Here is a 26,262-nt window from a genome sequence, read left to right as displayed (position 1 = left end):
GAGGTGTTGTGTTCATTCTCATATACAAATAAACAACAGAAGCAATATATTCATTAGAAATATATTTGTGTAATTTGTAACCATGGCACTACATAGTGAAAATCACGTCGTTTCATTTTCTTGAAAGAGCAAGAAGAGAGTAAGAGAGAATTGATGCAGCATATCCTTTGACTGGACCACTTAATTTTGTCTCAGTGTATTTCCAGAAAGAATAGTCTTATGATTATAACTGTAACATTACATCAAGTTGAAGAAGCTGGAGAGAGAGGGTGGAATGAGAAACTGAATTACACTAGGCTGGATTCTGATCTCACCCTGGTGTACATGAGAAGTAACTCCACCGAGATCAATGGAATTATACTGATGTAAGATCAGAATTAGATTTACTGTATATCTTGTGCTCCAGCCTAGCTTATGTAATAATAACACATAGCCCAATAGTGCTTTTCACCCACAGATCTCAAAGCACTTTGTAAAGATAAATAAGTATTAATCCCCCTTGTACAGATAGGGAAACTGAGGCACAGAGACGGAACGTGACCTGTCAAAAGTCACACAGCAGGCCAATGGTAGAGCTGGAAACCGAACGCAGGTCTCTTAAGTCCCAGTCTTGTTCCTTATCCACTGACCCACACGACCTGTCAAATAGGCAAATTAAATTTCACTCCCATCTGTTTGAGCAATTAGCACACACTATAGATACAAGGGATTTGGGTGATTGCCATAAAAATCAATCCGCATGAATTGTGCAAGGCAAAATCATAGCAAACAAAATGTTTTACAGAAACAATACCAGTTTTTACAGTAGTTAGATGCTACTTATGGTCACATCTGAGTCTTCTACAACAGAGCATAGTTCTTGGCTTGCTTTTACATTTTTTGTGTTTGTTTTTGTTTTTTTTTAATACTATTTTCAGTCTTCGTAGCTTTTCTAAATAATATTTTCAGTCTGTACATTTTTAAAAAAATATTTCCATGACAAATTTTTTAAAAATATACTTGTCCAAAAAAGCTGTCCATTGCTATTCCAAAAATCTCCTGTAATAAATGTTCATTTATCTTTTTAACAAAAATATCTGCCCTTTTATAGATGAAATCAAGTGTTGACAAGACCTATAATACAGTCAGAATTGACGCATTCTAGAGCCAGATTCCGCTCTTGTTTGCATTGGTGCCTATCTGGATTAACTCCATTGATTTCACTGGTGTTATTCTGGATTGATACCAGTGCAACTGTGAGCAGAACATAGCCCTTAGTATTTCAAAACAATATTTTAGAGCCAGATTCTGCAAGCAGACCCTTGCTCCTGCTTGAAGTCCAACTGAATTCAATAAGGGGTGTGTGAATACCAGGATCGTCCCGCCTGGATCTGTTTGCAAGATCAGGGCCTTATTGGCCAATAATTTTCATTGACTGTGTCATGCTGCCAAAGCAAGAGTAGGAGAAGATTCTCAGTTCTTCTAATATCTCACCCCAGTTCCATGCATTACAATCATCATTTTTCATCATGTCTATTTATTCAATATTGACTCACTGAAGAAATAAACGATTTAAAACATTCTTTGATAAATGTCAGCCCCCTTCCTGAGCAAACTCCCTGGTGATTCCTGCCTTGTGGAAACATAACATAATCCTTCTATCCAGTGCCAAGGCTGTTGGGATGACTGTGACTGGGGTGGGGGAGAAGCCATCTCTGCTATGAGAGTACCTCCTAAGACCCTGATTCATCAAAGCATCCTTATTCAGGACAGCACTTAATCACATGCTTCAATCCTACTGAAATCATTGGGGCTTCAGCACATATTTAAATCCTGCCCCAAATCAGTGTCTAAACGTGGATGGGGATTTATATTCTGAACCATGATCCACAGCCACATTTTACCCTTGGCCTCGTCTCAATGCGTATTAATGGCCAGGGAGCCTCTACTGGTCTAATCCAATATTGTGGGTATTCACAATCCAGATGGTTTGTTTTGTATTTTATAATAGGAACTTCGTATACTCATACTTGGAACTCACTTCTAGCTAGGCCTGGCCTTAAGCTTCAAAACTCGGAGACAGATCTGACCCAGATTGCAAATGCCCCGAGACTGGGGCTTTTCCAGTTCAGCTGAGGGAACCAATTTTAAAATGCAAACTCAGAAGAAACCTCTCAATCTTTGGGGATGTTCAAATGCAGTGTTCTGCTTCATGCTCAGGTCTCATGGTCGTGAACTTGGGTATAATGAAGCTCTATTTATAATGAAGTAGAACGAATGCACCAGAGTATTTCAGTACAGTTTCTGCAGTATGCAGACTGCAATTCCAGTTGGAGTGTCCCTCTGCTGATTATAGTGAAGTTGTTCAAGTGGCTAATGACACCCAGTGTTGTTCCAGGATTTAATGATACATTAGGAGAAAGGTCCTGGTCCCCAGTATTGCAGAGCTAAGGGTTGTCTTTGCTTCATTGCCCCCAAAACCACAAAGGAAATCTATCATTATTTATACCCTGGCCAAAGGTATGCTGGGAAGTGGCTTAACTGCAGCTAATGCTTGAGGGTTGTTTTTTGTTGTTGTTGAGACCTAGAACACGATTGGTTTATTTAAAATGTTTCTTTGCTTGAATGAGGCCCATAACTCGGAGCACTGACTTGTGGGAGAATCTTTGCAGAGACACCATGTGTAAAGAAAACGTCAAACTTCCTCTAATGGTTTACACAACTCTATGAACCAATTTAATTGAATTTGGTCGTTTGGGAAGTTGGGGGAGTTTACTGGCTCTCCCCCTCCCCAGGTAGAGGGAGGAGACCATATGAAATTGCTTCTGTATTTCCAACTGAGAGCTCTGTATTTATGCTACATATAGTGGGCCCCTTTCAGGGTGCAATTAGAACAATCTATTAAGTACAATATGCTATCATGAGGACAACCTTTTCCAAACACTGGGACTTCTTTTGGATTCATTCCCCTCTTTCTTTCTCCCCTAGCCCCACCCTGAGTTTAAAAGCATCATTTGATTGAACTCCACAGAAACAGATCCAGCATCAAGAGATCTAGGTTCGCTTTTCTTTTTCTTTCTTTCTTTCTTCTTCTTTGACATTGACTGTTGATCCAGTAATTTATAAACGAGGGATATTTAAATACAGGAAAGGTTCAGTCCTCGCTGTCTTCCTCGTCATCGTCATCTTTGCTGGGAGCGCATCTCTGGAAGCAATGCACCAGCGCCGCCAAGAGGAAGCTTGACAGAATGGCGGCGATGGAGACCGCGACTCCAGAGAAGATGATGATCAACAGATCCGTTAACGACAAACTAAATTTGCATTCACTGAAGCTGACCTCAGATAATTCATCCAGAGAGATTCTTCTGTTTTCCACTGGCAGGGAACACTGGAGTTCATGTAGACCTGCAAAGAAAAAAAAAATAAAAGAGGGAGGAGATGAGAAGCGCATTGGCCAATCGTTTACTTGATTAAAGCTGGGAGCTGGATAGCTGGGGAGATTTGAATGGGGATCACCTTTAGGTTTCTAAGTTTGTATTCAGTGAGTCCAGGAAGGAAGTGACTAAAAGCTGACATCATCTGATGGCTGTTGTTACACAGCCCGTGCGAAATAAGCTTTGGGAGTACTGGACAAGTGTCCACATCCCCAAAACAGAACATTAGTGTTGACCTCAGCAAAGAAGGCAAGGATGGAATGGACCATGAAGGCTGAGTTATGCACTCCTGCAACATGCATGTTCTGCAAATAACAATAGGATTTCAGTCTTCAGGGCTGTCTGTTTTGGGTATGTTTCTTGTGTGCTACAGTCACCTATAAAAATAAAACACATTCTTAAATGTAAGCCTCCACATCATAGTATTATTTTCACATATGACCCTATAATACCTGTGGGATTTTTGTCCCCCGGTGTACAGCAACAAAACCAACCAGGAGGGGTAAAATTCCCCTCTGCGCAAAGGGTGAGCAATGTTATGCACCATCTAAATCCCAATTACACTTTATTTTGAGGGCTAAAGTGAGACTTGACTAATGCCTACATCTTGTGCTGCCCTTCGCATGAGGGTAAATTTTACCCTTTGTAATTATCTTGTTTGAAACAGATCATTGTTCCTTTAAGCCAAAGGACATGCAGAGAGATGTCCAGGACAACAGCCCTTGGTGCGGATGTCATGAACTTTGGCCTCCCCTCCACCCGCTTCCTATGGCTAAAACTATCGTGATGTTTTTCCTTCTGATCAAGATAACAGCTTGGGCTTAACCGATGCTTGATTAATTCTGTGATCTGCTTTCACCTTCTCCTTTACACTTTGTTATAAGATGGCATTCCTCAAGAATGCGGGAGGAATAATTAGAGCTGCATAATAGTTTGGTTTCTTTATGATGAAGTTAGGAAATCCAAATTCAGAACCGAGTATGAATGTAGCTTGATACGGACAGCGAGGACACGAGTAAAAGTAATCTCCTTCTTGCAGAGCAAGCAGACTGGAGAGAGTATTTCTAATGGTGCCAAGGAAGTGCTTTGATGGACTGATGGGTAAAGTGAGTGAACTCTTCAGGGGTCGTTAGCATGATGGACTCTACTTGGCTATTGAGGATAGGAATGTAAAGGAGAAATACGAGAAATGCGTATTAATGGCCAGGGAGCCGCTACTGGTCTATTTGATACATTCTTCCCTTTGTCTGCCTCGCATATAGGGTTCTGAGCATGACTGAAAATCAGCCCCCAATGTTGGGTGATGAACACTTGAAAATCTAGCCCTGAGCTGTTTTGAAAGTCTGACAGTGAAGTCCAACCTAGAAAACCCCCAAATAGATTTAATGTTATGCAAGCATCTTAATATGTTTTACAAATATTAATGTTGTGATTTTCAAAAGCAAGTAAGTGATTTAGGCCCACATTTCCCATTGACTTTCAAAGGACCTTGTGCTCCTAAATTGCTTAAGTGCTTTTGAAAATCTAACCCTAAATTATTAAACTCCCTAATACCTTTGTGAGGCATGTATTATTCCCTTTTAATATATGGGGAAACGGAGGCACCAAGCTTTAAAGAGCACACCACCTCCAGCGTGTCAATGGTAGATGAGTAGATGCAAGTGGCCCTGAACCCTGCAAAACTTTTGCATACAGTTGCAACTAGAAATTAATTGTCCAGTGCTCTGGTAGTTTGCAGAGGCCTCATATGTTGTAAGTTCAGTTTTATTCTCTCAAAAGCAAAAGGACAGTTTCTTTCCTCCTGCTTCTGAGAAATTTCCTTGCTGTTCGGTTGTATCCTGAAAAATGCTTCGTGTCAGGCTGCTACAATCACATTTTGTAGCATAAAAGGACCTGACTGGCCAACTGTGCTGAAAAATCAGACTTTCATCATCTGAACCTTTGAGAAAAATCGTGTCTTTTAAAATGTCTTGGCTGATGCGTCACACTGGGTCGAAAGAGTCAAGTCATGAATCATGAGAGGATATGGCTAGGAAATAATAAAGGGAGAGAAAGAAACTTTCTGAAAGGGATATTGGAGAATGCTGCAAGAGAACTTCTTTGAACAGCCCTGAAAGCTTATAATGGGTGCTGTAGCAAATCAACGACGAATCATTTGGAAGGCTAGGAGTTTGCAGTGAAATGCATAATGGCTCAAATTGAAAATGAGTCCTGATTCCATTAAATTATCCTGCCAAAATGGGACCATTTTCAGAGCAGAGAGCGTGTACGATCCCTAAACTGCAGCCTCATTCACACGCTGCTTCTCTGAACCCTCGCTGATCGAAACCAGGGGCGGCTCTAGGAATTTGGCTGCCCCAAACATGGCGGCACGCCACGGGGGGGGGGGCGCTGGCGGTCGCCGGTCCCACGGCTCCGGGGGACCTCTTGCAGACGTGCCTGTGGAGGGTCCACTGGTCCCGCGGCTCTGGTGGAGCATCCGCAGGCATGCCTGCGGGAGGTCCACCGGAGCCATGGGACCAGCGGACCCTCTGCGGCTCCGGTGGACCTCCCGCAGGCATGACTGCGGAAGGTCCGCCAGAGCCGCCTGCTGCCCTCCCGGCAAAATGCCGCCCCAAGCGCGCACTTGGCGCGCTGGGGTCTGGAGCCGGCCCTGATCGAAACTCTTGGTTAGGGAAGCTCAGGTTCCTGGCATATGGCTGAATCACAATTCACTTTTTAATTTGAATTAATATTCACAGATATTCTTTTCCCATGAGTCCCTCCGTTTTAGCCATTCAGTCTCTGCATCCGTTTATGAGGGTGTCATCTTGCCGGGTGCTGAGTGCCCTCAATTTGCAGTACTGACTTGACTCCTGGGCCTCTTTGCTGGGACTGCAGAGGTTAAAGTAATGGGGAGCAGCAGGGTGGGAAGCATAGCTCCCATTCTGGTGTTAAAATTAGCAGGAGCTCCCCAACTACTGCTCCCAGATACTGGAGTTACTCCTATAACTCAGGGATTGGCCTGAGACCATCAACTCATCACACAGCGGCCATCAAAATAATAAAAACTTCTGGATACTTTTTATATAGACTAGAGTTGAAACAGAGACCAAGACAGCAAAGGCTACGTATGTAATTCCCCAGAACCATCCAGTTTCCCTATGATTTATTGAATACAATTTGTACACTAGAAATAATGAAATCTAGTTGCTTTTTGCTTCTCAAACACTAATTATATCTTAACGGTTAAAACACATTGGAACATAATTAGGGAGCAGCCACAAGCGAATCAGGGTAACATATTGCAAATTAGAACGAACAGGAAGATGTTTGCTATGGGGAGGCGATCAGTGCCATGCTGTGACAGAAAAGTCTGCTCCAAGGGGACGCAGGAAGGTTTCAGTTAAGTACAGCAGAGAAAATGGGGGGAGGGTGGGAGGGGGGAGAGAATCTGCAAATAATCAAATGTGAAAGCGAATTTCAGTTTGAATGTGGTTGTGACCCTTTGGGCTTCACTAGCGTGAATACTCATGAGCAGCCCATTGTTTATATTCACTCAGGTTGAAACTCCCACCAAGTTCAGAGGGCAAGTGTACCCCATGCCTGCTTGGTGTGGTGCTCTGTCCCCCTCTAGTAACACCTAGGCCTGCAGGATTGATGAGTCAGTACAGCTGAAGCTAAGAGGCATGTGGCTTTTAGCTCATGCAGTAGAGGCTCATACATAAGCTCTTGAGGTCCCAGGTTCAATCCCACCCACTGACGATTGGGGTCTGTTGGTATTACACAAGGACCAAGCCTATGCACCACTTAAATTCCACTGGACTTAAATGCAGTTTAAGTAACTGATGAGCTTTGTGCTGGGGCTCTGCACGGGGTGAATTTCATCCGCAGAATAAAATTCTGCACTGACTTACTGACATTAAAAGTGGTATTCCAGAAGTGCCCAGAGGCCCCGAATCAGGGTCTCAATGTGCTAGACATGGTACAAAAATGGAATAAAAGTCAAAGTCCCTGCCCCAAAAAGCATACAATCTAACATCTTTGCAGTCCCACTGAAGCCAGCGGCGAAAGTCAAGGCCCGATATGACCTCTTAGGTCAAAACTAGTTAATAGTGTGTAATTTTGAAATGTGTAAGCCTGCTTTTCCTGTTTTCGTTTTCAGATAGCGCTCTTGATACAACAGTATCTCTGGTGCCATGAAATGAGTGTTGTTGTCATTATAATTCTTAGCAGATGCACACACCTAGGAAAATCATAAAGTTGGGATGCATGGCTAGAGCCAAACTTCCTCAAAGGTGGTCAGATCCGATGGTCTAATTTGGGCTGACCATCTATCAGCCTCCATAACTAGAGTTAGCTTGTGAATACCATTCGGAGAAACTAGTTCCAAACGGCTACGTTTTCCCATACACAAAATTCAAGGCATGTATTTCTCGGCCTAGATTGCCACAGTCGCTATTGGAGTCCATGAATATGGACTCCTGTTTGTTGCCAGCACTCCTGTCGGTCACGCCCTTATTACACAGACAACATTTATTTCAGACAAAGAACAAAAGAAAGAATGAAAGAAAAAACAATTCTAAAATCCTAAGGAGAGACAAAACACAGCCCTGCCCTCTGTAACATTCAACATCTGGACTAAAATTCAGAACGGCAGCTATCCCGTGCAGTAGGCAAGGGAACTCCAATCCATTTCAGGGGACGGCGTGCAGAAAACAGAGTGAAAGCTTTCCTTTCCTATTATAGTTACACAGAGCAAACAGGCAAAAAAAAATAGGGGTATGGTGATATAGTGTTATGGTAAGTGGCACTATAATAAAGAGGGCTCCTGTTTTCTGGTACATCTGAGTTATAGTCAGTACAAGTCTAGAGGAGAGGTGCAGTGTGCCCGATAATCCTGGGGCCCGGTAGGAGTACTGATCTGCTCCTCAATTTAACTTAGAACAGCATAATTTATACTGTCTGCCTATGTTCTTGGAAGCACTGTTCCAGCAAGCAGAGATCAGCCTGCCATAAGTACATCCTGGCTGCTCCCCCTGACCCAGCATGTCGCAGTCTCTATGCAGGAGGAATCCTTCACGGTCTGGATCCACCAGCATTAGGGCTGTGTTGTGTCTGGAGCGGCACACCCATGCACAGGCGTATTGGAGCCAAGATAGACACTATTTTCTTGAGAGAAAAAGAAACTGAGAGAAACAGGAGAAAGAGAGATTGTTTCTAGGTGCATCACCTCCTGGAGCCTGGGAATTAACTCACCATGGTGATGCATCCAGTATCTAAGAGGCAGATTTTCTTTGTGTGATACCGGGAAAGACTGGGGCCCAATCCTGCACAACTGATGTCAATAGTAGTTTTCCTGTTGACCTCAGTGGGACCAGGATTGAGCCCAAAGGGAATATGTCAGCTCTGTTCCTTTCCCCGTATGTATGACATTCCCCGTTTTCACCTTACATCAGGATGTAAAGCATCCGAATCAAAGAGCGTTTGTATTGTACTGAGCCCTGGGGGAATATTTCCTCCTGTGTGTGAACTAGAGTGTGCTGCAGTGACGGAAAGCCTGATTATAAAACAAAACACACACACACACACGCACACAAAGTGTTCCTCTTTGTGTAGCTGTGGGTCCTGGAATCTAGGTCACACTCTCAAACAAACCAGATTAGATTGGTATTTTCTACTTGCTTTATTCTCACACACTCCAACATGCTAGTTTAGCCCGGAGTTTTCACAGAGTTCTTAGTCATGGAAACTAATAGATGCCACGAGCAAAGCTCGGCCTGAGACAAAAGAGGCCTTGCTAGCTCCCAGCTATGGCTCACCCACACTGTGTATGTGCCTTCTTCTGGTTGAGTCCAGGAGGGAAAAAAACAGCCCGCTAAAGCTTTTTGGGGAATAACCTAACGTGACTGCATTACTCATTGGGAGCTGGAGTCGGTGGGGGTGGGAGAGAGAGAGACCATGTATTGTTCCATTCAAATTGGTGAATTAACTTTGCGAGGCTCATCCAAAGACCATTACAATATGGGAGTCTTCCTGGTGACTTCCAGGGGCTTTGGATCAGGTCCTTTATTTGTAACAGGAGTGATAATAATAGCAATGTCTCCAACTGCGCATGGTGCTTCTCCTCCCCAAGTGATGCATGGAGTCTAAGATAATGCAGGACACCACCAGTGGTTTTCAACATTTTCATTTGCGGACCCCTAAAAAATTTCGAATGGACGTGCAGACTGCTTTGGAAATCTTGTACATAGTGGGTCTGCGGACCACGGGCTGAAAACTACTACAATACAAATTGCATCATATCTACTGATTGCTGACTGGAGGTGCTACATACCTGGGCAACACATGATGAATTTAGTAAGATATGTGATCCATAACAATTCCTTTCTTGCCTTTCATAGCTTGGTGTCACACCCTTCATGCTATTTAAATGTGAGTCACCTTCATCATCATAAAACTTGAGTCCATTATTTCAGAAGTACAGACATTCTGCATTCGAGAAGAGGTCCTATCTCACATCTAGCAACAGATCCACGTGGTGGATCTTAAATGCACTGGTCTGTCTCCTCAATTACAATGGTTATTTCCCGACAGGGAGGCTGCTGCACAGAGTGGCTTCCCCACCTAGTCCGTATCCTCTCCACCCACCTGGGTCAGAGGGCCAGAAGAATGATGACATTTTTAAGCTCATCTCCTCATCTTCTGACAGATGTATTGTCCATTTGTCTATGATTTATTGCTTCTTTCTTCCTCTCTGCAGTGAAAATCAGCAGGGATGATCTAACCCGTACCGATCTATTATACCATGATAATAGAGAAACACTGAGATACTTTCCAGCAATGGGTCGCACAGGTATTAACCTACTGAGCCACTCTAGCAAGGCATAAATACACAGTGCATAAGGATTTGGGATGTTTTTTAGACAATCCTTTTGTCCCTTAAATGTGTGCAAATCCCAGGGGCTGCAATAACAAGCTGTTGAAAATAAGCACTGCAAAGTGTCCTGGTCTTGACTGAGAACCCCCCGCACCTTTTATTTAACCCTTGTGTTTAAAATTTGTTTAACAACAGAACCCAGAGCTCCAATCAGGATTGGGGACACACCATGCAAACATGTCTGAATCTGTTGATACTCACCCCTTCTTGTCAACAGTTGGGAATGGGCCACATCCACCATAATTGAATTGGGCTCATTAGCACTGACCTCCTACTCGATAAGGCAACTCCCATCTTTTCATGTGCTGTATATTTATACCTGCCTACTGTATTTTCCACTCCATGCCTCTGATGAAGTGGGTTATAGCCCATCAAAGCTTATGCCCAAATAAATTTGTTAGTCTCTAAGGTGCCACAAGGACTCCTCGTTGTTTTTGCTGATACAGACTGACACAGCTACCGCTCTGAAACCAGTCACCGTTCTGAAGGCCTAAAAAAGTAACTCAGTGGGAATTTCGGCATGTTGACTGGAATGCAAGCACAGAGTGAAAGGAAGGAAAGAGAGGCCGTGCACCACCAGGTAGGGCTGGCTGTGCCTGGCCCAACATGGGTGTGCAAAGGGTGGGGGGGGGGCGACAGCAGGAGGAGCTATTTGCTTGTGCCCCCAATGAATTCCCGCTTTGTGCAGCAGCCTCCCACAATAGTCACCTCCACCAGCTCTGTGCTGATCCCCTCTCCCTGCATATGAGGCATGGTGTGAGTGGGCTGAAAGAGAGAGTAGGAATGGTCAGTCAGGATAGACCTGAGCCCCTGTGATTCTTCACTCCTGTTGCAATGGTTGAAGACAGGGGTCATTACAACAGGGTTACAAGCTAGGGCCATACCAGATGCTTCACTCTCTGAATGTGGAAGGTGGCAAGCTGACTCCCTTCTGTACCTGTGCCTTAGGTACCAGGATAAATCTGCCCCAAGGACTCCCCTAGGTTCCCCAAAGTGATTGGGAAGGAGTTGGCTCCTGAAACAGCCAGTAGAGTCACTCAGGTCAAAGGGTGGTGCCACAGTCGTGTTCTCTAGGAGGAGGCCATTGGTGTGGTGTGCCTCCACACCGTCCCCACCATGGCATAGGACTTAGAGCCACAGTTCAAGCCCAAACACCTAGACCGCACTGTTTCCTATGCATGATTCCTGGTGCAACAGAGAGGTCTGAACACAGGACATTAGATAACAGAAGATCAAGACAGGCACAGCTAGCATTACTTATGTGCTTGCATAATATGAAGCTCCAGTTTTACATACGGATTGTTTAGACTAGGTCTTTCTGTCACCAGATGGGAGATAAGATTTTCTCTGGTGAGTAATAAAAATCCTTTGGAGTCTCCTAACAAATTATAACAACCTTGCCAGAAGACAAACTGTACAGAAGTGGGGGAAATGTGTGCAGAGATGCTCAGAGTATCAGTTGTGTTCCGGAGCCCTAGAGAACTTGCCCCACCGCAATCCTCCACTGCTGTCTAAAACCTGACAAAGAACGGGTCCCATTTATGTTATGCTGCTTGACATGAATAGTAAACCCATAGTCAGGTACATCAATAGTCATAGGATGACCAGATGCCCTGATTTTATAGGGACAGACCCGATATTTGGGGCTTTTTCTTATATAGGTGCCAATTACCCCCCCCATCTCTGTCCCGATTTTTCACACTTGCTGTCTGGTCACCCGACACGGTCACCAATTTCAGATGCCGGCCTGTCCAAGGTTGTAGTGATTTTATTAGTGCAGCACTAGATTTTGGTCCAAGAACAAGTGCCCAAGTTATCCAGCCCCTTGGAGATAAGACCTCAGTTAATGGGAGAAAATGTAAAAACCCAGCAGTTGAACGGTTCCTTCTGTAAGTCCACAGTCCCTTAAAGAAAAGTTCTATAGGATGTAATAGGAATGTTACCTTTTCTAGAGGTTTTTGAACTGCCCTATTCAGTTTAATAGAGAATTCTATCCCGGCTACACCCTGAGCTCATTGGACTGACGTGACAAAGGCACATCAGTTTTCAGGGCCAGCAGCACACACGGGTGTGATGTGGCCAGCACGATGTCCAACCAGTGGGAAAGTGAGTGAGATCTGAACTGGCAACTTTCAGGACTGTGATCAACATCCTGAACAACCCAGCCACCTCCTACACAATTCTATGAAATGGCTAAAATAACTGGAGCGAGGATCTCCTTCACTGTTCATGCCTATAGGCTTTGAGAGTAACTTCTATAGAGCCCTGTTGATTTCACCCCTTTTAAAATTCTACCAGGCTTGCCCATAAAAGGTGTCTCATGGGGGCTGTGGAAGTTTGAAGCTGAAAAATTAGCTGGAGCTAATAAAGATGACAGTTATATAACTAGGGTGACCAGACAGCAAAATGTAAAAAATCGGGACGGGGGGCGAGGGGGGAGGATAATAGGTGCCTATACAAGAAAAAGCCCCCAAAATCGGGACTGCGCCTATAAAATCGAGACATCTGGTCACTCTCTATATAAATCAACTTGCTCCCACCCAGCGCACAGAAGAGCCGCTTCTTCATACCAAACACAAATCTGTAAATGAAATAACAAGTGTTATAAATATGTCACGTATGTTATTTTGGTCAGGGTCACCCTTTATCTTGTAAACTCCAGCTGTCCCAAGGACAAGGTCGCAAGTTCTGTATCTTTCTGGTGTGTCGTTTGCAGAGACAGATGTATTCATGTTGCAAGCAGTCTATTGTTTCTCATTCTTGTTATTACGGGAACACTTAGAACCCCAGGCAGAGATCAGGCGCTAGGCAGCAGCTAGGCATTGCACTAGGGCCTTTATGTGCACATGACAACAAGGTGGTCTGTGTCTTAAAGAGCTGACAGTCTAAATAAAGTGGGAAGCTTGGGACTGATGACCTCTAGAACATATTTTGAAAGGAGGTGTGTTCTGAGGCATGTCAGGATATGTGTACTGTTTCTTTAAATAGCAGAAAGTGAGGAAGGATAGTGCTGAGGGAAGGTTCTAGGCAGAAGCTCTACTTATTTTAATAAAGTTCCTTGTTCAGCGTCCAAAGAACGGGACTCAGGGATGCTTTACTATTGTCAGACGACAGAGGGGGAGGGAACTGTTAAGGAGTCTTGCTGGTTGTTCTGCCTCCAATGGGGTGAAGCCCTGACACTCAGGTGAAGGCACTCACACTGCACCTAATTCATATCTAAATGTAGAGGGGGGCACGAGGACTATGCATCTGCTTAAGTGCTTTGAAAATGGATACAGTCTGGAAAATGGATCAATCCCCCCCACTTTTTTTGGGGGGGGGGATGAAAAATGGAAGACAGTTTCAGCAAAAAATTGTTTCTTTTTTTAAAACCAGCTGTGTTAGAACATTGTGCCACACAAAGAGATGTGACCCTGCCATCCTACCCTATCCTAACAGCACACAAAACACCCAGATACATTTAAGCTGTGTAGGAAATCTGTAACATTCAATATCCATGATTCAATCATGTTTGTCACTGGTGCTGGTTAGCCAAACAAGTTTCTAGCTACACACCAGCTGGCCCACTGATTGCTTTGAAATTGCCTGCTCTGGGATCTGTTGTGAATATTTCCCCAGACGTCTGCAACGAGTGATGTTATATTGTCCGGTAACTTCTGATTTGGTTTATGTTCCTCTGGCTCAAGATAAGCAGTAAATAGCACGACTGGCCTCAGGTTAACTTGACTCTGCTTCTGAGTACATGCTCTGTCCTTGGTTATTCCTAACACTTAGGATGTTGTAGGAAATGTTTGTATTAGTTATACCTTTTATAAGGAATATTTTGAAGCCCATTAGTATTGCAATACTATTGCTTCAGTCTGTTTTCCCTTAAGGGCTGGGATTGCCTCTTTTCTTTATACAGCACCCTACACAAATCCCAACTGGCCCCTTTGGGTGCTACCATACTATAAATATTTACTACTTCTTCAACTAATCATTATAATTCCCTAGTACCAGAAACTTCCGGTTGCCTTAGTTAATATTACATGTAAACTATCCATTGAATAATTGATATATTTGTAAAACCCAACATATGTTGGCAGGCAATTAGCCAGCAGAAAGAGGGACTAACTTTATTGGTTACTGCAAATATTTTCCTCAACTCTATTTTAATCTGCATGAGCGAGTTACTGAAGATTATTGCAAGAGCATTTGAATATTCCATACCAACTTTTCAGGAAAAAAAAAGTAAAATTGATATTTGTCATTTTGAGTAAAATTGTAGCTGTTCGCTGATGTTCCTGAGATTACAAAGCCTTGAAATGTATAAATGTGGCATTTTATTCCTTGTATTGTATTCTGCCTCTAGTTATGGATCCCTTTCTTCTACTTTAACACTGTCACTAATGTCTTAGCTGCTGCGGCAAACCCAGGACAAACAGCTGGGGGGGGGGGGGAGGCGGGTAGTAATTAGTCCCAGGGGGTTAAAAGGCCTCTCCCAATCCACTGAGGAGAGATAACCAGGGGGAAATAAGGTTCAGCTGGAAAAGGAGTTACCAGGGAACTAATTAGGTTCAGCTGGCTCCAACTGCTTGAGACCTTTTTAAACCTTCCCCAACTTTGAGCGGGAGGAAGGAAGCTGTCAGTAAGTGAGGTGCAGCAAGGCTCTGAACCCTTCGAGCAAGGAAGGCTGCACTCAGTCCCCAGAAGGGAAGAAAAACAAGCACAAGGGACTGACTGAGGGAAGGAATAGCCAGACCCTGTGCTATCTAGAAGGATTTGCTTTGCCCAGGCCTGTGTCTCCAAGGCTCAAAAGGACTGAGCCTGCTGAGGAGAAGACGGTACTTTGCCTCACTGTATTAAGTACCGAGAGAGACTTCGGCTCTGAAGAGATTTGAACTGCCACTAGGCTCCTGCCTATGGCTACCAAAAAAGAGAGAGGCAAAAAATATACAAATCTGGGTGTCTATGGTTAGGCACCTAATTCCACACTTAGAGACCTATAAATTGCCTACTTTTTTTTAAAAGGAGGCGAGTGCCCACACTTCCCACTGACTTCAGTTTACCTTCAGTTAGAGCTGACTGCTCATCACCTTGGCAAATCAGACTATTTGTTTTGGATCCTAAATGTAGATTGAGCCTGAAACTTTTGGCCAGAGTTTGCAAAATAGGAATGACCAAAATTCTCCTGAAAATCCTAAGAAATTAGGGACAGAACAAAAGAAGCCAGTAACAGATCATTTTACTGCAACTGAGCAGGATTCAGTGTATAGATAAAAGCCCATGCACGGTGCTTGTGGAGGAATCTTATTTCTGTTAGGGGATTCTGCATGAATAGACTAAAAGCTGCTTGAACGTGTGAGATCTCGGAGCTTTTAATGCCATTCCTGGCCTTGGATATTATGTACTAAGCTACTGATGTGTTAGTATATGCATTGATACCCGATGAAATGCTGTGCTATTTAGTCTCCTGCCTTTTCGGTGGAAGCTTGATCTAATTCTATACTAGCACGTAGTGTAAAGGCAGCCTTGTGCGTATAGCAAAGAAACAGGTACAGGTACTACTGGCGGGAAGACAGGAGTGACAAAAAGGTCAGTAGTTTCACTGATTTTCCACCTGGCTAGAAATCTAAATAAAACTTGTGCCTTTACATATAAGGGCACCATTTGAAATTAACCGTTACCATTTTCATTGAGTCCATTAGGGCCACTGATGTCAATGTGGCCAGGATTTGGCTGCTGGCAGCAAGAACCTACATCAGGAATGCAGATAAATTGAAGCATACTGTTTTAGACTACACGCCATGAAGTGGCCATCTCTTGACTCTCATCCATTGTAACCTTTCCCTCTGATCTCACCCCACTCCATTCTACAAAAAAACCCACTGTTACTAAAGTTATTCTTTTCCATTGCTCCACCCTGGGAATCCCACATTGGTTTCCTGTTACTGCCTTCAATTCAGCCTCCGCTTCCTCCAGAAAACTTGTCCATAATCTCATCTCATCTACTGTGTAGCACGGCTCTCATTTTCTCCTACTCCCTCACTCATCCCTAGCCTGCTTCCCAGCTCTGTTGTGCAGCTCATCTCTAAGCGGTCAATATCGGGGAGGTGGCTGACTACAACGCTGCTGGTTGCACTAGTACAGCAGGGTGTTTGTCAGCTGTGATATGAAGCCAATGCCCTTTGGCTCTCCTAAGGTCACACGTGACTCTTATGCACGCGGTTTTCTAAAGCGGAGCAACAGCTGATGAAAAGAATGCCTGGCAAACAAGAGAATGACATGGCTCGGGCCGGGGCCTTTGTATTTTCACGTGTGATTTCCTGCCACCAGTGGGGTCCCTTCCAACAGCTTTCAAAGGGAACCAGAGAGCTACGAGTCCATTGTTACTTCAGCACAGGAGATGTGGCTGCGACTCTCCTAGGCTTAGATGGGGAATCTCCCACTGTTGCTCTCTCACTGGTGGGACCATTGATAGAAGCACTAGTGTAGACAGCATTGTCATTTAAACCACTGTGTCATCTAACCATGTTCAGAGCAGTGGTAAATAGTGCACCAGTGAAAACCAGTTCCCCATCTGCACTATGGCTCCCTCTGTTGGGACCATTGATTTCCTACATTTATAACCACTGAAAATCTGTTAGGGAGTCTGAGTGGCCAACACAGTAGGCATCTTACTCCAGAAAAGGAGGTGGTGCATTACAGGGATTATACCAGACCATTTTGTTTTGATAATAGCCATTCACAGTCTTTACCCTCTGCTTAAATTGATGCAAGTCTTTGACATAGTTCCACAGCTGCAGCGTTTTAGCAAATAAGACCATCAAAGGCTTTTGTTCCTATAAAGTGTAGGGGGGGAGTTAAGTGGGATATGCATTAAATAGCAACAAGATGAGAATGCCTGTACTATTGACACTAGGTTTAGTGGCACAGTGGCTGCTCTTTGCAAGAGCAATGCAGCACAGCAGCTTCCTCACCCTTCCTGAAAAGGCTTTTTCCTAAGACACTGAAAGGGGAAAAAAAAAAAAAAGAGGGCAAGATGATAGAAAGGAGACACCACAGTCACACTTCAAGGACTATTTAAACTCTAATTAAAAGTCACGTTAAAAATGCATTAGCCATTAGTAAACAAGGTCACGCTCACAGCTACCCAAGGCATGTCCATGCAAGGTATAAAATAGCAATAGAGACCTCTACAAAGAACTTAATTAAATATAGGCACCCCAGGCTACTTGAATTCCCTTCAGCACCTGCATTTCTTCGGAACCCACCTTTTCCATGCAAGTGGGGAGAATCAATGGGGTCCTTTTACGGCATTTAATTTTTAAAATTGCATCTTCCTTCCAAGCTGTGTGCCCAGAAGGCTTTACAGGTTTAAATGATGAAATGGCAGAGTTAGGCCCCAATCTTGCAGTTCATGGCGCACCTACAAGCAGCAAATTGCTGCCTCGGGGCCTGCAGTAGTAAATAACAACATTAGAAGAGTGAAATTAAGACGTTTAGGCCTTTTCAGCTGAAATGGGACATGAGAGAGAGAGAAGATGAGGTCTGGAGATACAGGAAGGTGGTTACAGATAGCAGGAGCAGCAGGGTTGTATTTTCATGGCATTACTTCATTCTACATCAAGCAGCAAATACCAGAAATCTCATGAGACTATGGATGAAATCCTGGCCCTACAGAAGTCAAGAGCAAAATTTCCTTTGACTTCAGTTAGGTCAAGATTTTATCCAGTAGTCCCAAGATCTCCCTAGACCAGCCCTGCAGACCCAGCAGACTTGGGTGGTTTGAATAGGCCTCTGAAAGTTATTCACACCAACCCTCCAAATGCCCTGCATTAGTTCTCGCTTTTTTAATAGCACATTTCTCACCCCACTTCTATCAGGTTCCTTAAAGGAGCCCATGTGAGCTCCTTCCCTCTTAAAGTTTCCACTCTGGTGAATCTGGACCTTGTCAATCACCTCTGGTAAAACCCAGCAAGCAAAAAATAAAATGTGTTATGGAGCCAATAGAACGAAGCAGAGGGGATGCCATAATGGTATAAGCCTCAAATGTGCACTTCCCTTGACTTCTTCAACCAACAGGGTCAAATCCTGGCAAAGCCAGCTCAGCCCTTGATCCAAATGAGATCTTTAATGAAAGAACCCCTGTCTTCTCTGCACAGACTCTACAGATCGGATGGAGGATTTCTTAAGAGCAGCCATTTGCCCTGGTTTTCTCCCTCACTATTCTTAGTATTCTGTGCACCCATCATCTACCTGGTTGCTGCAATTCAATGGTGCCACATGTATATCCAATGAAATTCATCCCCTGTGCAGAGAGCTGGCACCAGATTTAAACCTCAGGTTGAATTTCTTCCATAGTTTGGAAAGCACTTTTTGGATCCTTTCAGATCAAAGCTGCTATATACAATCCAAATATTATTATTACACTGACCTACACTTCTTTTGACAACTTGATGCATTGCACAAGTTCAGTCTTCACTAAACTTGGAATAATTTAGATGGGGGGGGAATTGCCCTTTGTTCTGGATTGTGATGAAAATTCAACATTTTGCATTTTTAAAAACATGCACTTGCCTTCCATAAAATTGGCAAAGTGATCAGCAGCCCTTTGTTTTGAGTGCAAAACATTTTATGCAGCTCCTGTCACAAGTTTGCCTGCAATTTAGGGTGTGAGAAGAAGCACTTTTTGCTGAGTAATGCTTTATTTAGAAATAAAGGTTAGGTGTATAAAGCCTGAGATCTATAAAAGGAATAAAATGCCAGCTGTTTGTGCGAAGCAACAGAGCCAGATAGGCAGGAGCAGCGTAGCTGAGAAGAGACCTTCAGGTCAAACAGTCAAAGACAGATCAGCAGAAAAAATAACTTCAGAGGCCTTTTCCAGTAGTTGCCCTGCTAATTAGAAATCAGGCACAATGGATGTAGGTTTTGCAAAACGTCACAGGTTGAATTGTGGTTCATATCCAGGTCACTGATTTATCCAAACATTTGGAGTGTAGGGGGAAGGAGGGTGTTTGGGATGAATTGTTCTGGGATTTGGCCCATATCTGCTGCAGCAGAATGGAATTTCTATTCAGATGGGCTACACTGCAGGGGGGTTCGAATGTTTTTCAAACCTCATCAACTAGGGGTTGAACTTCATCAGCTGGGTGTCTGTTTTGCAAAACCCAAACTCAAGGCACTTTTGGATCAGGATCTCATTTTAAGGAAATGCCCAAATTTCAGGAGTGGGGTAATTGGTGGAGTCAATACACAGTTCCAGTTTGTGTCATTCTCTGTTATCCTGGAGAGGGCAGGGCACATCAAACTGCATTTTCAACAGTCTCATTTTAAGCTCACAATCAAGAGTAATTTTACAGCATCTGACTACCCTGAAGTTTCTCTCCCCCAACCACTTAGTTTCTGTTTCTTTCCACCTGTCTCTGATCCTTACAGGGGCCGTATTTCACAGTAGTATCTGAAAGCTGCAGTCCTGGGCCCCAATTCAGTCCCTAGTGCAGGTTAGGGACACCCTATGGTTGTTATAGCAGCCACAGAATAGCAGACGTGTACCTCTTGCCTCTTCTGGCCCGCTTTCTCCTCCTCCAATCCACCCTGATGCCCTGAACCAGCTTTGAGCCTGCCAAGGATGTGCACTGAAATTGATGGGGCATTACAGCTGGTGCAAAGAGGCATAGGGCACTGATGAATCAGTCCCTCCCCCCTTAAATTTCCACCTGTATTTCAGGAGGGGGTGTCTTTCTTTTCTTTTCAAACAGGAACTCAGTATTGTTGAATGAAAGGCATATGAGCTTCCCAGGCTCAATAACTTTACAGCTCGGTCCCTTGACAATCTGTGTTGTTAATCCCGACATATACCTAAACAATCTCAAGTGGAGATAATCACCAGCCAGTTCGCCACATCTCAGCGTTCCCCATTAGCGTGTACTGTGATATTCCAACACTGGGATTGCTTTAGACGTGAAAAGGAAAAGTGTGGTGCTGAGTTCAGACCTTTATCTTGAAACCTGCACAATTTGTCCCTGTCTTTCCTTTCTAAACTGTTTCCAGGCATAACGCTGGCTGCCCTACTTATCTTGATGTGCTGTCAGCAAGAACAAGCCTCTGTGACTCCAAATTTGCAGCAGCACATCAGGGAATTCAGTTAGTCTGATCGCCAAATGTCCAGGTGGATTGCTGTTTGCACAGGCGCCGACTCCGTGGGTGCTCCAGGGCTGGAGCACCCATGGAAAAAAATTAGTGGGTGCTTAGCGCCACAGGCAGCCAGCTCCTCCCCTTCCACCCCAGCGCCTCCCTTCCACCAGCGGCCCCACCGATCAACTCCTTCCCCTCCCTCCCAGCACCTCCTACCCACCATGATCAGTTGTTTAGTGGCGGGGGGGGGGAGAGGGAGGAGCGGGGACAGGGCGCGCTCGAGGGAGAGGGCGGAACAGGGCAGGGGCAGAGCGGGGGTGGGAAGAGGCAGGGCAGGGATGGGGTCTTGGGGAAGAAGTGGGGTAGAGTGGGGCCCGGGGGGCCCAATGATTTTAAAGTATTGTTGAGAAAATCTTGCCCTTTGTGGCTTGGGTTTGCCCTCACCTCCCTGAGTAATACTTTCCACAGTTTAATGAAATAGACAGCCTGCACTTTTAACAGCAGTAGCTTCGATGAGGCAACGGGAACTAGAGCTCCAGCCCCTTCTAAATGTATGTACTTCAATTCACTCATGTGAACTGTCTCCGTGAAGTCAATGGCACTGCCCTGTCAGGCAAGTTAAGCAGGTGTTCATAGGATTGGGGTATAGGGACAGGGAGACCATTTGAGATAAAATAAGAACCTGCCCAAACCTTTGCTGCAAAATCAAATCAAACTCAATCTTCTGAAAGCTTGAAAAAGTTTAGTGAATTTTTTTCGGTAAGTTGGTGAGCTCCTCTGCTCTGTTGATTCATAGAATCATGGAATCACAGAAATGTAGGACTGGAAGGGACCTTGAGAAGTTAAGTCCAGCTCCCTGTGCTCAGGCAGGACCAAGTAAACCTAGACCATCCCTGACATGTGTTTGTCCAAATCTGTTCTTAAATACCTCCAGTGATGGCTATTCCACTGCCTTCCTTGGAAGCCTATTCCAGTGCTTTAACCACCCTTATAATTAGAAAGTTTTTCCTAATATCTAACCTAAATCTCTCTTGCTGTAGATTAAGCCCATTACTTCTCGTCCTACCTTCAGCAGATTTGGAGAACAACCATCACTGTCCTCTTTATAACAGCCCTTAACATATTTGAAGACTGTTATCAGATTCCCCCTCAGTTGTCTTTTCTCAAGCCTAAACATGCCCAGTTTTTTTAACTTTTCCTCATAGGATGGGTTTTCTAAACCTTTTATCACTTTTGTTGGAGAGAGTCCAGAGAAGAGTGATTTGTCCGTGTTTCCTAAAGTGTGGTGCCCAGAATTGGACACAGAACTCCAGCTGAGGCCTCAGCAGCGCCAAGGAGAGTGAGACAATTATCTCCCAGATCTTACATACAACACTCACGTTAATACACCCCAGAATGGGATTAGCCTTTTTCGCATCTGCATAACATTGTTGACTCGTATTCTATTTGTGGTCCAAAACCTTACCAAAATCAAGATATATCACATCTGCAGCTTCTCCCTTATCCACTAGGTCAGTAACCCTATCGAAGAAGTAAATTAGGTTTATTTGGCATGATTTGTTCTGAACAAATCCATGCTGGCTATTCCTTACAACCCTATTATTCTCTAGGAGCTTACAAACTGATTGTTTAATCATTTGATCCTGTATCTTTCCACATATTGACATTAAACTGGCTGGTCTATAATTCCCCTGGTCCTCTTTGTTCTCCTTTTTTAAGATAGATACTATGTTTGCCCTTTTCCAGTCCTCTGGGACCTCACCCATAGTCCCTGAGTTCTCAAAGATAATTGCTAATGGTTTCAAGCTTGCTTCAGCTAGTTCCTTAAGTACCCTACAATGAATTTCATCAGTCCCTGCTGACTTGAGTACATCTAACATATTCTTTAACCTGTTCTTTTCCTATTTTGGCTTTGTTCCTTCCCCCTTGTTAATATTAATTATGTTAAGTATCCGGTCACAATTTACCATTTTAGTGAAAACTGGGGCAAAATAGACATTAAAATACCTCTGCCCTCTTGATGTCATCAGTTATTAGCTTTTCTTCCCCATTAAGTAGAGGAACTATACTTTCCTTTGTCTTTCTCTTGCTCCTAATGTATTCTTAGAACCTCTTCTTATTGTCTTTTATGTCCCTTGCTAGCTGGAACTCACTTTGTTACTAATTTTGTCCCTACGTACTTGTGCTATTCTCCTATATTTGTACTCCTCCCTAGCAATTTGCCCATGTTTCCACTTTTTGTAGAATTCCTTCTTGATTTACAGGCCACTAAAGAGGGAGCCCTATTCTTTTATATTCTTCCCATCTTTCCTTCACATTGGAATAGTTGGCAGTTTTGTCTTTAATATCAACTCCTTGAGAAACTGCCAGGTCTCCTGAACTCCATTTTCCTTTAGATTTTCTTCCCATGGGATCTTACTTCCCAGTTCTCTTAGTTTGTTGAAGTCTACTTTTCCGAAGTCCATTATCCTTATTCTGGTGATCTCACGCCTTCCTTTCCTTAGAATAATGAAATCTATCATTTCATAATCACTTTCACCCAAAATTCCTTCCACCTTCAGATTTGCTACTAATTCCTCCCTGTTGGTGAGAATGAAGTCTAAAATGGCTGCCCCTTGGTTATTTCTGCCACCTTCTGAAACAAAAAACATTGTCCCCAACACATTCCAACAACTTACTGGAAATTTTGTGTTTTACTATATAACTTTTCCAACAGATGTCTGGATAGCTAAAGTCCCCCATTATTTCCAGATCTTGTGTTTTGGATATCTCTATTATTTGTTCTAGAAATGCCTCATCCACTCCTCGTCCTGATTTGGCGGTCTATAGTAAACCCCTACCATGATGTTATCCCTGTTATTTACCTCTTTACCCAGCGACTTCCAAGTGGTCTTCCTCTCATAGAATCATAGAAGATTAGGGTTGGAAGGGACCTCGGAAGGTCATCTAGTTCAACCCCCTGCTCAAAACAGGACCAACACCAACTAAGTCATCCCAGCCAGGGCTTTTTCAAGCTGGTCCTTAAAAACCTCTAAGGATGGAGGTTCCATCTCTCACCTCCTTGTGACAAAGTGTTTTTAGCCTCGCTGACCTCAGGAAGCATGGGAAATTCTGTAAGAACACTTGATCTCTAGGGATTTCCAGGCAAAAGAAACACAGGTAAACTTAGGAACAGGCATAAGACCAATGGGAGGGTGAAAGTGGAGTGGGGGAGTAAGGTATGCTGGGAAGGGAGGCAGATTGGGGAGGGGAGGGTCTCATTATTTGAATATTTTTGAAGGTGGAACAGATTGGGTTGGTTTGGGGGGATGGGAGAAAGATTGGCTAAGAAAAAGGGGTGGAATGAGGGATAATGCTGGCTCAGGTAAGGAGGTGGGGGGAAAATGATCACAGCTTTTGCTCAGTTAAAGGTTTGGGGAGAAAAATTAAAATGCCGTTGAGACAAGGAGTTGCGGGAAATGGGTGAAGGTTCCGGTGGGACACAGAGGGGCAGATGGATGAAGGTTTGGCTTGGATACAGGGAAGAGATGGGCCAGGCTTTGGCTCAGATCCTGCCAACACTCAGCTCAGAGACAGACTAAAGCTGGTCCCAGGCATCGTGGGGGAAGTAGGTCAAGATTCGGCTCACACCCGGTGCGGGTGGGGGGGAGATCAACCCTTTTCCTCCCCAAATCACTTCCTTCATCTCTAATAGGAGCTGGTTCCATGACATCCTTGAGCATCTAGGGCAAACAAGATTAATGTATCTCAAATGCCACCCAAGGTCATGAGCACAGGGAGAGCTCACATAAGCGATGACAGCCTCTCTGGTAACGAAGAGGAGGGAAAAAGCTATTGAAATCGTTTTCTTGGCTCGTTCTGTGTTTTCCCCCCTCTGCCTCTGACACTCCATGAAATACACAGAGATGCTCTTTAGAGAATGAATTCTCCCTCTTTCTCCGTCTCCTCCCATTCTCCCTGGCTCTCAAGCCTCAGCCCTTTATCACCCCGCCCCCCAGTCCTCCCAAGTCAAACACAGTTCTGCTCAGAAGCAGACTAGGCAGCAGTGATCTCATTGCGGTGTTACTCTGTGGACCCTCAGTAACACTGTTAGCACCTACGCTCCTAGCAGTTTGTCTTTCACGTGCATCTTTGGGGCTGAGTGGCGTGAGTTTATGACCTGGTGCTTGTTGGGAGCCATGAACTGTGGTTGATCTCCAGCTAAGGCTTGTAAGATTAAAAGGAGCTTTGGGCAGGGAGAGTCTGGATTCCTGCACATGGCTGCTTTAATATTATTTCAATACATACCTGAAAAATAACCAGCTAAAACCCCAGAACCAAGTGCTTTGCCGTTTGAAGTGTTCCAGATCCAAACCTGGATGCCGTTCCAAATTTTGCAGCTTGAGCTCTCATGTAAATTGGCTTCCAAAACTAAAAGCTGTGTTATTTGTATGAAAACCAGCAACAACCAAGCTGGAATTTGAGATCCTAATGCAGGCAATCAAAAGCAACTAATTCCAGGAAAGGGTCAACAACCACAGTGGTATAAAATGGGATGCGTGGACTGAACTATCCTGTGCTGCTTCACAGAAAATCTAGGCAGGGTAAAATCAGGTTCCCCCATGTGCTGGCACAAATATTCAGCCATTCAAAGGGCTTATTAAGGGAAATCTATTTATTTACTTAATAGAAACCAAAGCCTGGAAGAGAATTAGTGCTGGGTTACCCTAACTGAAAAGGCTCCTTCTCAACCTGGATAGGTTTTAGTCTCAGGACCAAAATATCACATTTACTGGGAAGGCATGTTGTTACTAAAGGAAACCGGCTTCATTTTAAGGGACTCACTGGTTCAAACGTGTAATTGTGGTAGGACCAGAATTCACAGGTTGGATCACTGCAGGCAATACACCCAGACAGACAAGCTGACCAACAGGAACAGAGTGAGAAAGCGCACACACACACACGCACACAAACACACACACACACAAAAGCTCCTTGCAAGTCATTTAGCTTTACCTTTCTGAAGCTTAGATGCATTCTCTTGTATCCAGCTGAAGAGGTTGGCAAAGTCACAGTCACAGACCCACGGGTTGCCCTCTAGACGTATAGTCCGAAGGGACGGAAGTGCATCCAGGGCAGCCACGTTGAGGCTCTGCAAGTTATTGTCATTCAGTTCTAACACTTGGAGCTGTTCCAGGTTCTCAAAAGCTGCCTCGTCCACATCCACTAGGTTATTGTTCCCAAGGCTTAATTTTATCAGCTTCTCTGCCCACTTGAATATCCCAGCATCAAGCTGCGTTAAATTATTGTAGCTTAGGTCTAAAAACACCAGCTTGGTGGAACTGCTGAAAGTGCCCTCTTCTAAGGAGGTGATTGAATTATTCCTGAAGTCCAAGTAGACCAGGTCCCCATAAAATATAAAGAAATCAGCGGGTATCGCCTGAATGTTGTTGTCAGCTATGAGAAGTTTCCGTACGTCCAGTGGAAAAAGATTAGGAACAGTGGGGAGTCCTTGATCCCTGCAGTCTATGGTGTGGGAGTCCATACAGCTACAGAGAGGAGGGCACAGATGCCCCAAGGGCAGGAAGAGCAGGCAGAAACCGAGAGAAAGTAGAAGGCAGAGGGGAAAGCATGGCCACATCGTCAAGGATTTGAAAGCTATGATGAGCACCGTTGCAAGGAGAAAGACATTTTGCTCAGCTGGGTAGCAATGCCGGGTGGTTTGTGTGTGTGCGTGTGTGTGTGTGGTTGTATCCAAGAGATCACATATCATCATAGATCAGATAGCAGCCGACTAGGGAGGAGGGGGAGAGTGTGTGTGTGTGTGTGTGTGAC

At 44.2% G+C, this 26,262-nt stretch overlaps 1 protein-coding gene across 1 annotated transcript; it reads right to left on the bottom strand.

Moving 5' to 3' along the window:
* On the bottom strand, positions 1-26,262 carry LRRC38 (leucine rich repeat containing 38). The gene is made up of 2 exons (XM_039508734.1): positions 25,444-26,262; positions 1-3,384 (listed from the first exon to the last, which is right to left on the bottom strand). The coding sequence occupies exons 1-2, from the start codon at positions 26,201-26,203 to the stop codon at positions 3,134-3,136; spliced, it is 1,011 nt and encodes a 336-aa protein (XP_039364668.1). The 5' UTR covers positions 26,204-26,262; the 3' UTR covers positions 1-3,133.

This window comes from Mauremys reevesii, linkage group 21, assembly GCF_016161935.1.
Source record: "Mauremys reevesii isolate NIE-2019 linkage group 21, ASM1616193v1, whole genome shotgun sequence".
NCBI lineage: Eukaryota > Metazoa > Chordata > Testudines > Geoemydidae > Mauremys > Mauremys reevesii.
The sequence above is the reverse complement of the archived record's forward strand: the minus strand, read 5'-3'. Positions and strand labels throughout refer to the sequence as shown.

What these genes read in the sequence shown, in the direction of transcription:
- LRRC38 (XM_039508734.1), bottom strand. Translation starts at nt 26,203, where the DNA reads ATGATGATATGTGATCTCTTGGATACAACCACACACACACACGCACAC. An exon ending in TGCATCTAAGCTTCAGAAAG is followed by an intron (nt 3,385 to 25,443) that starts GTAAAGCTAAAT and finishes TTTTCTTTGCAG; the next exon opens with GTCTACATGAACTCCAGTGT.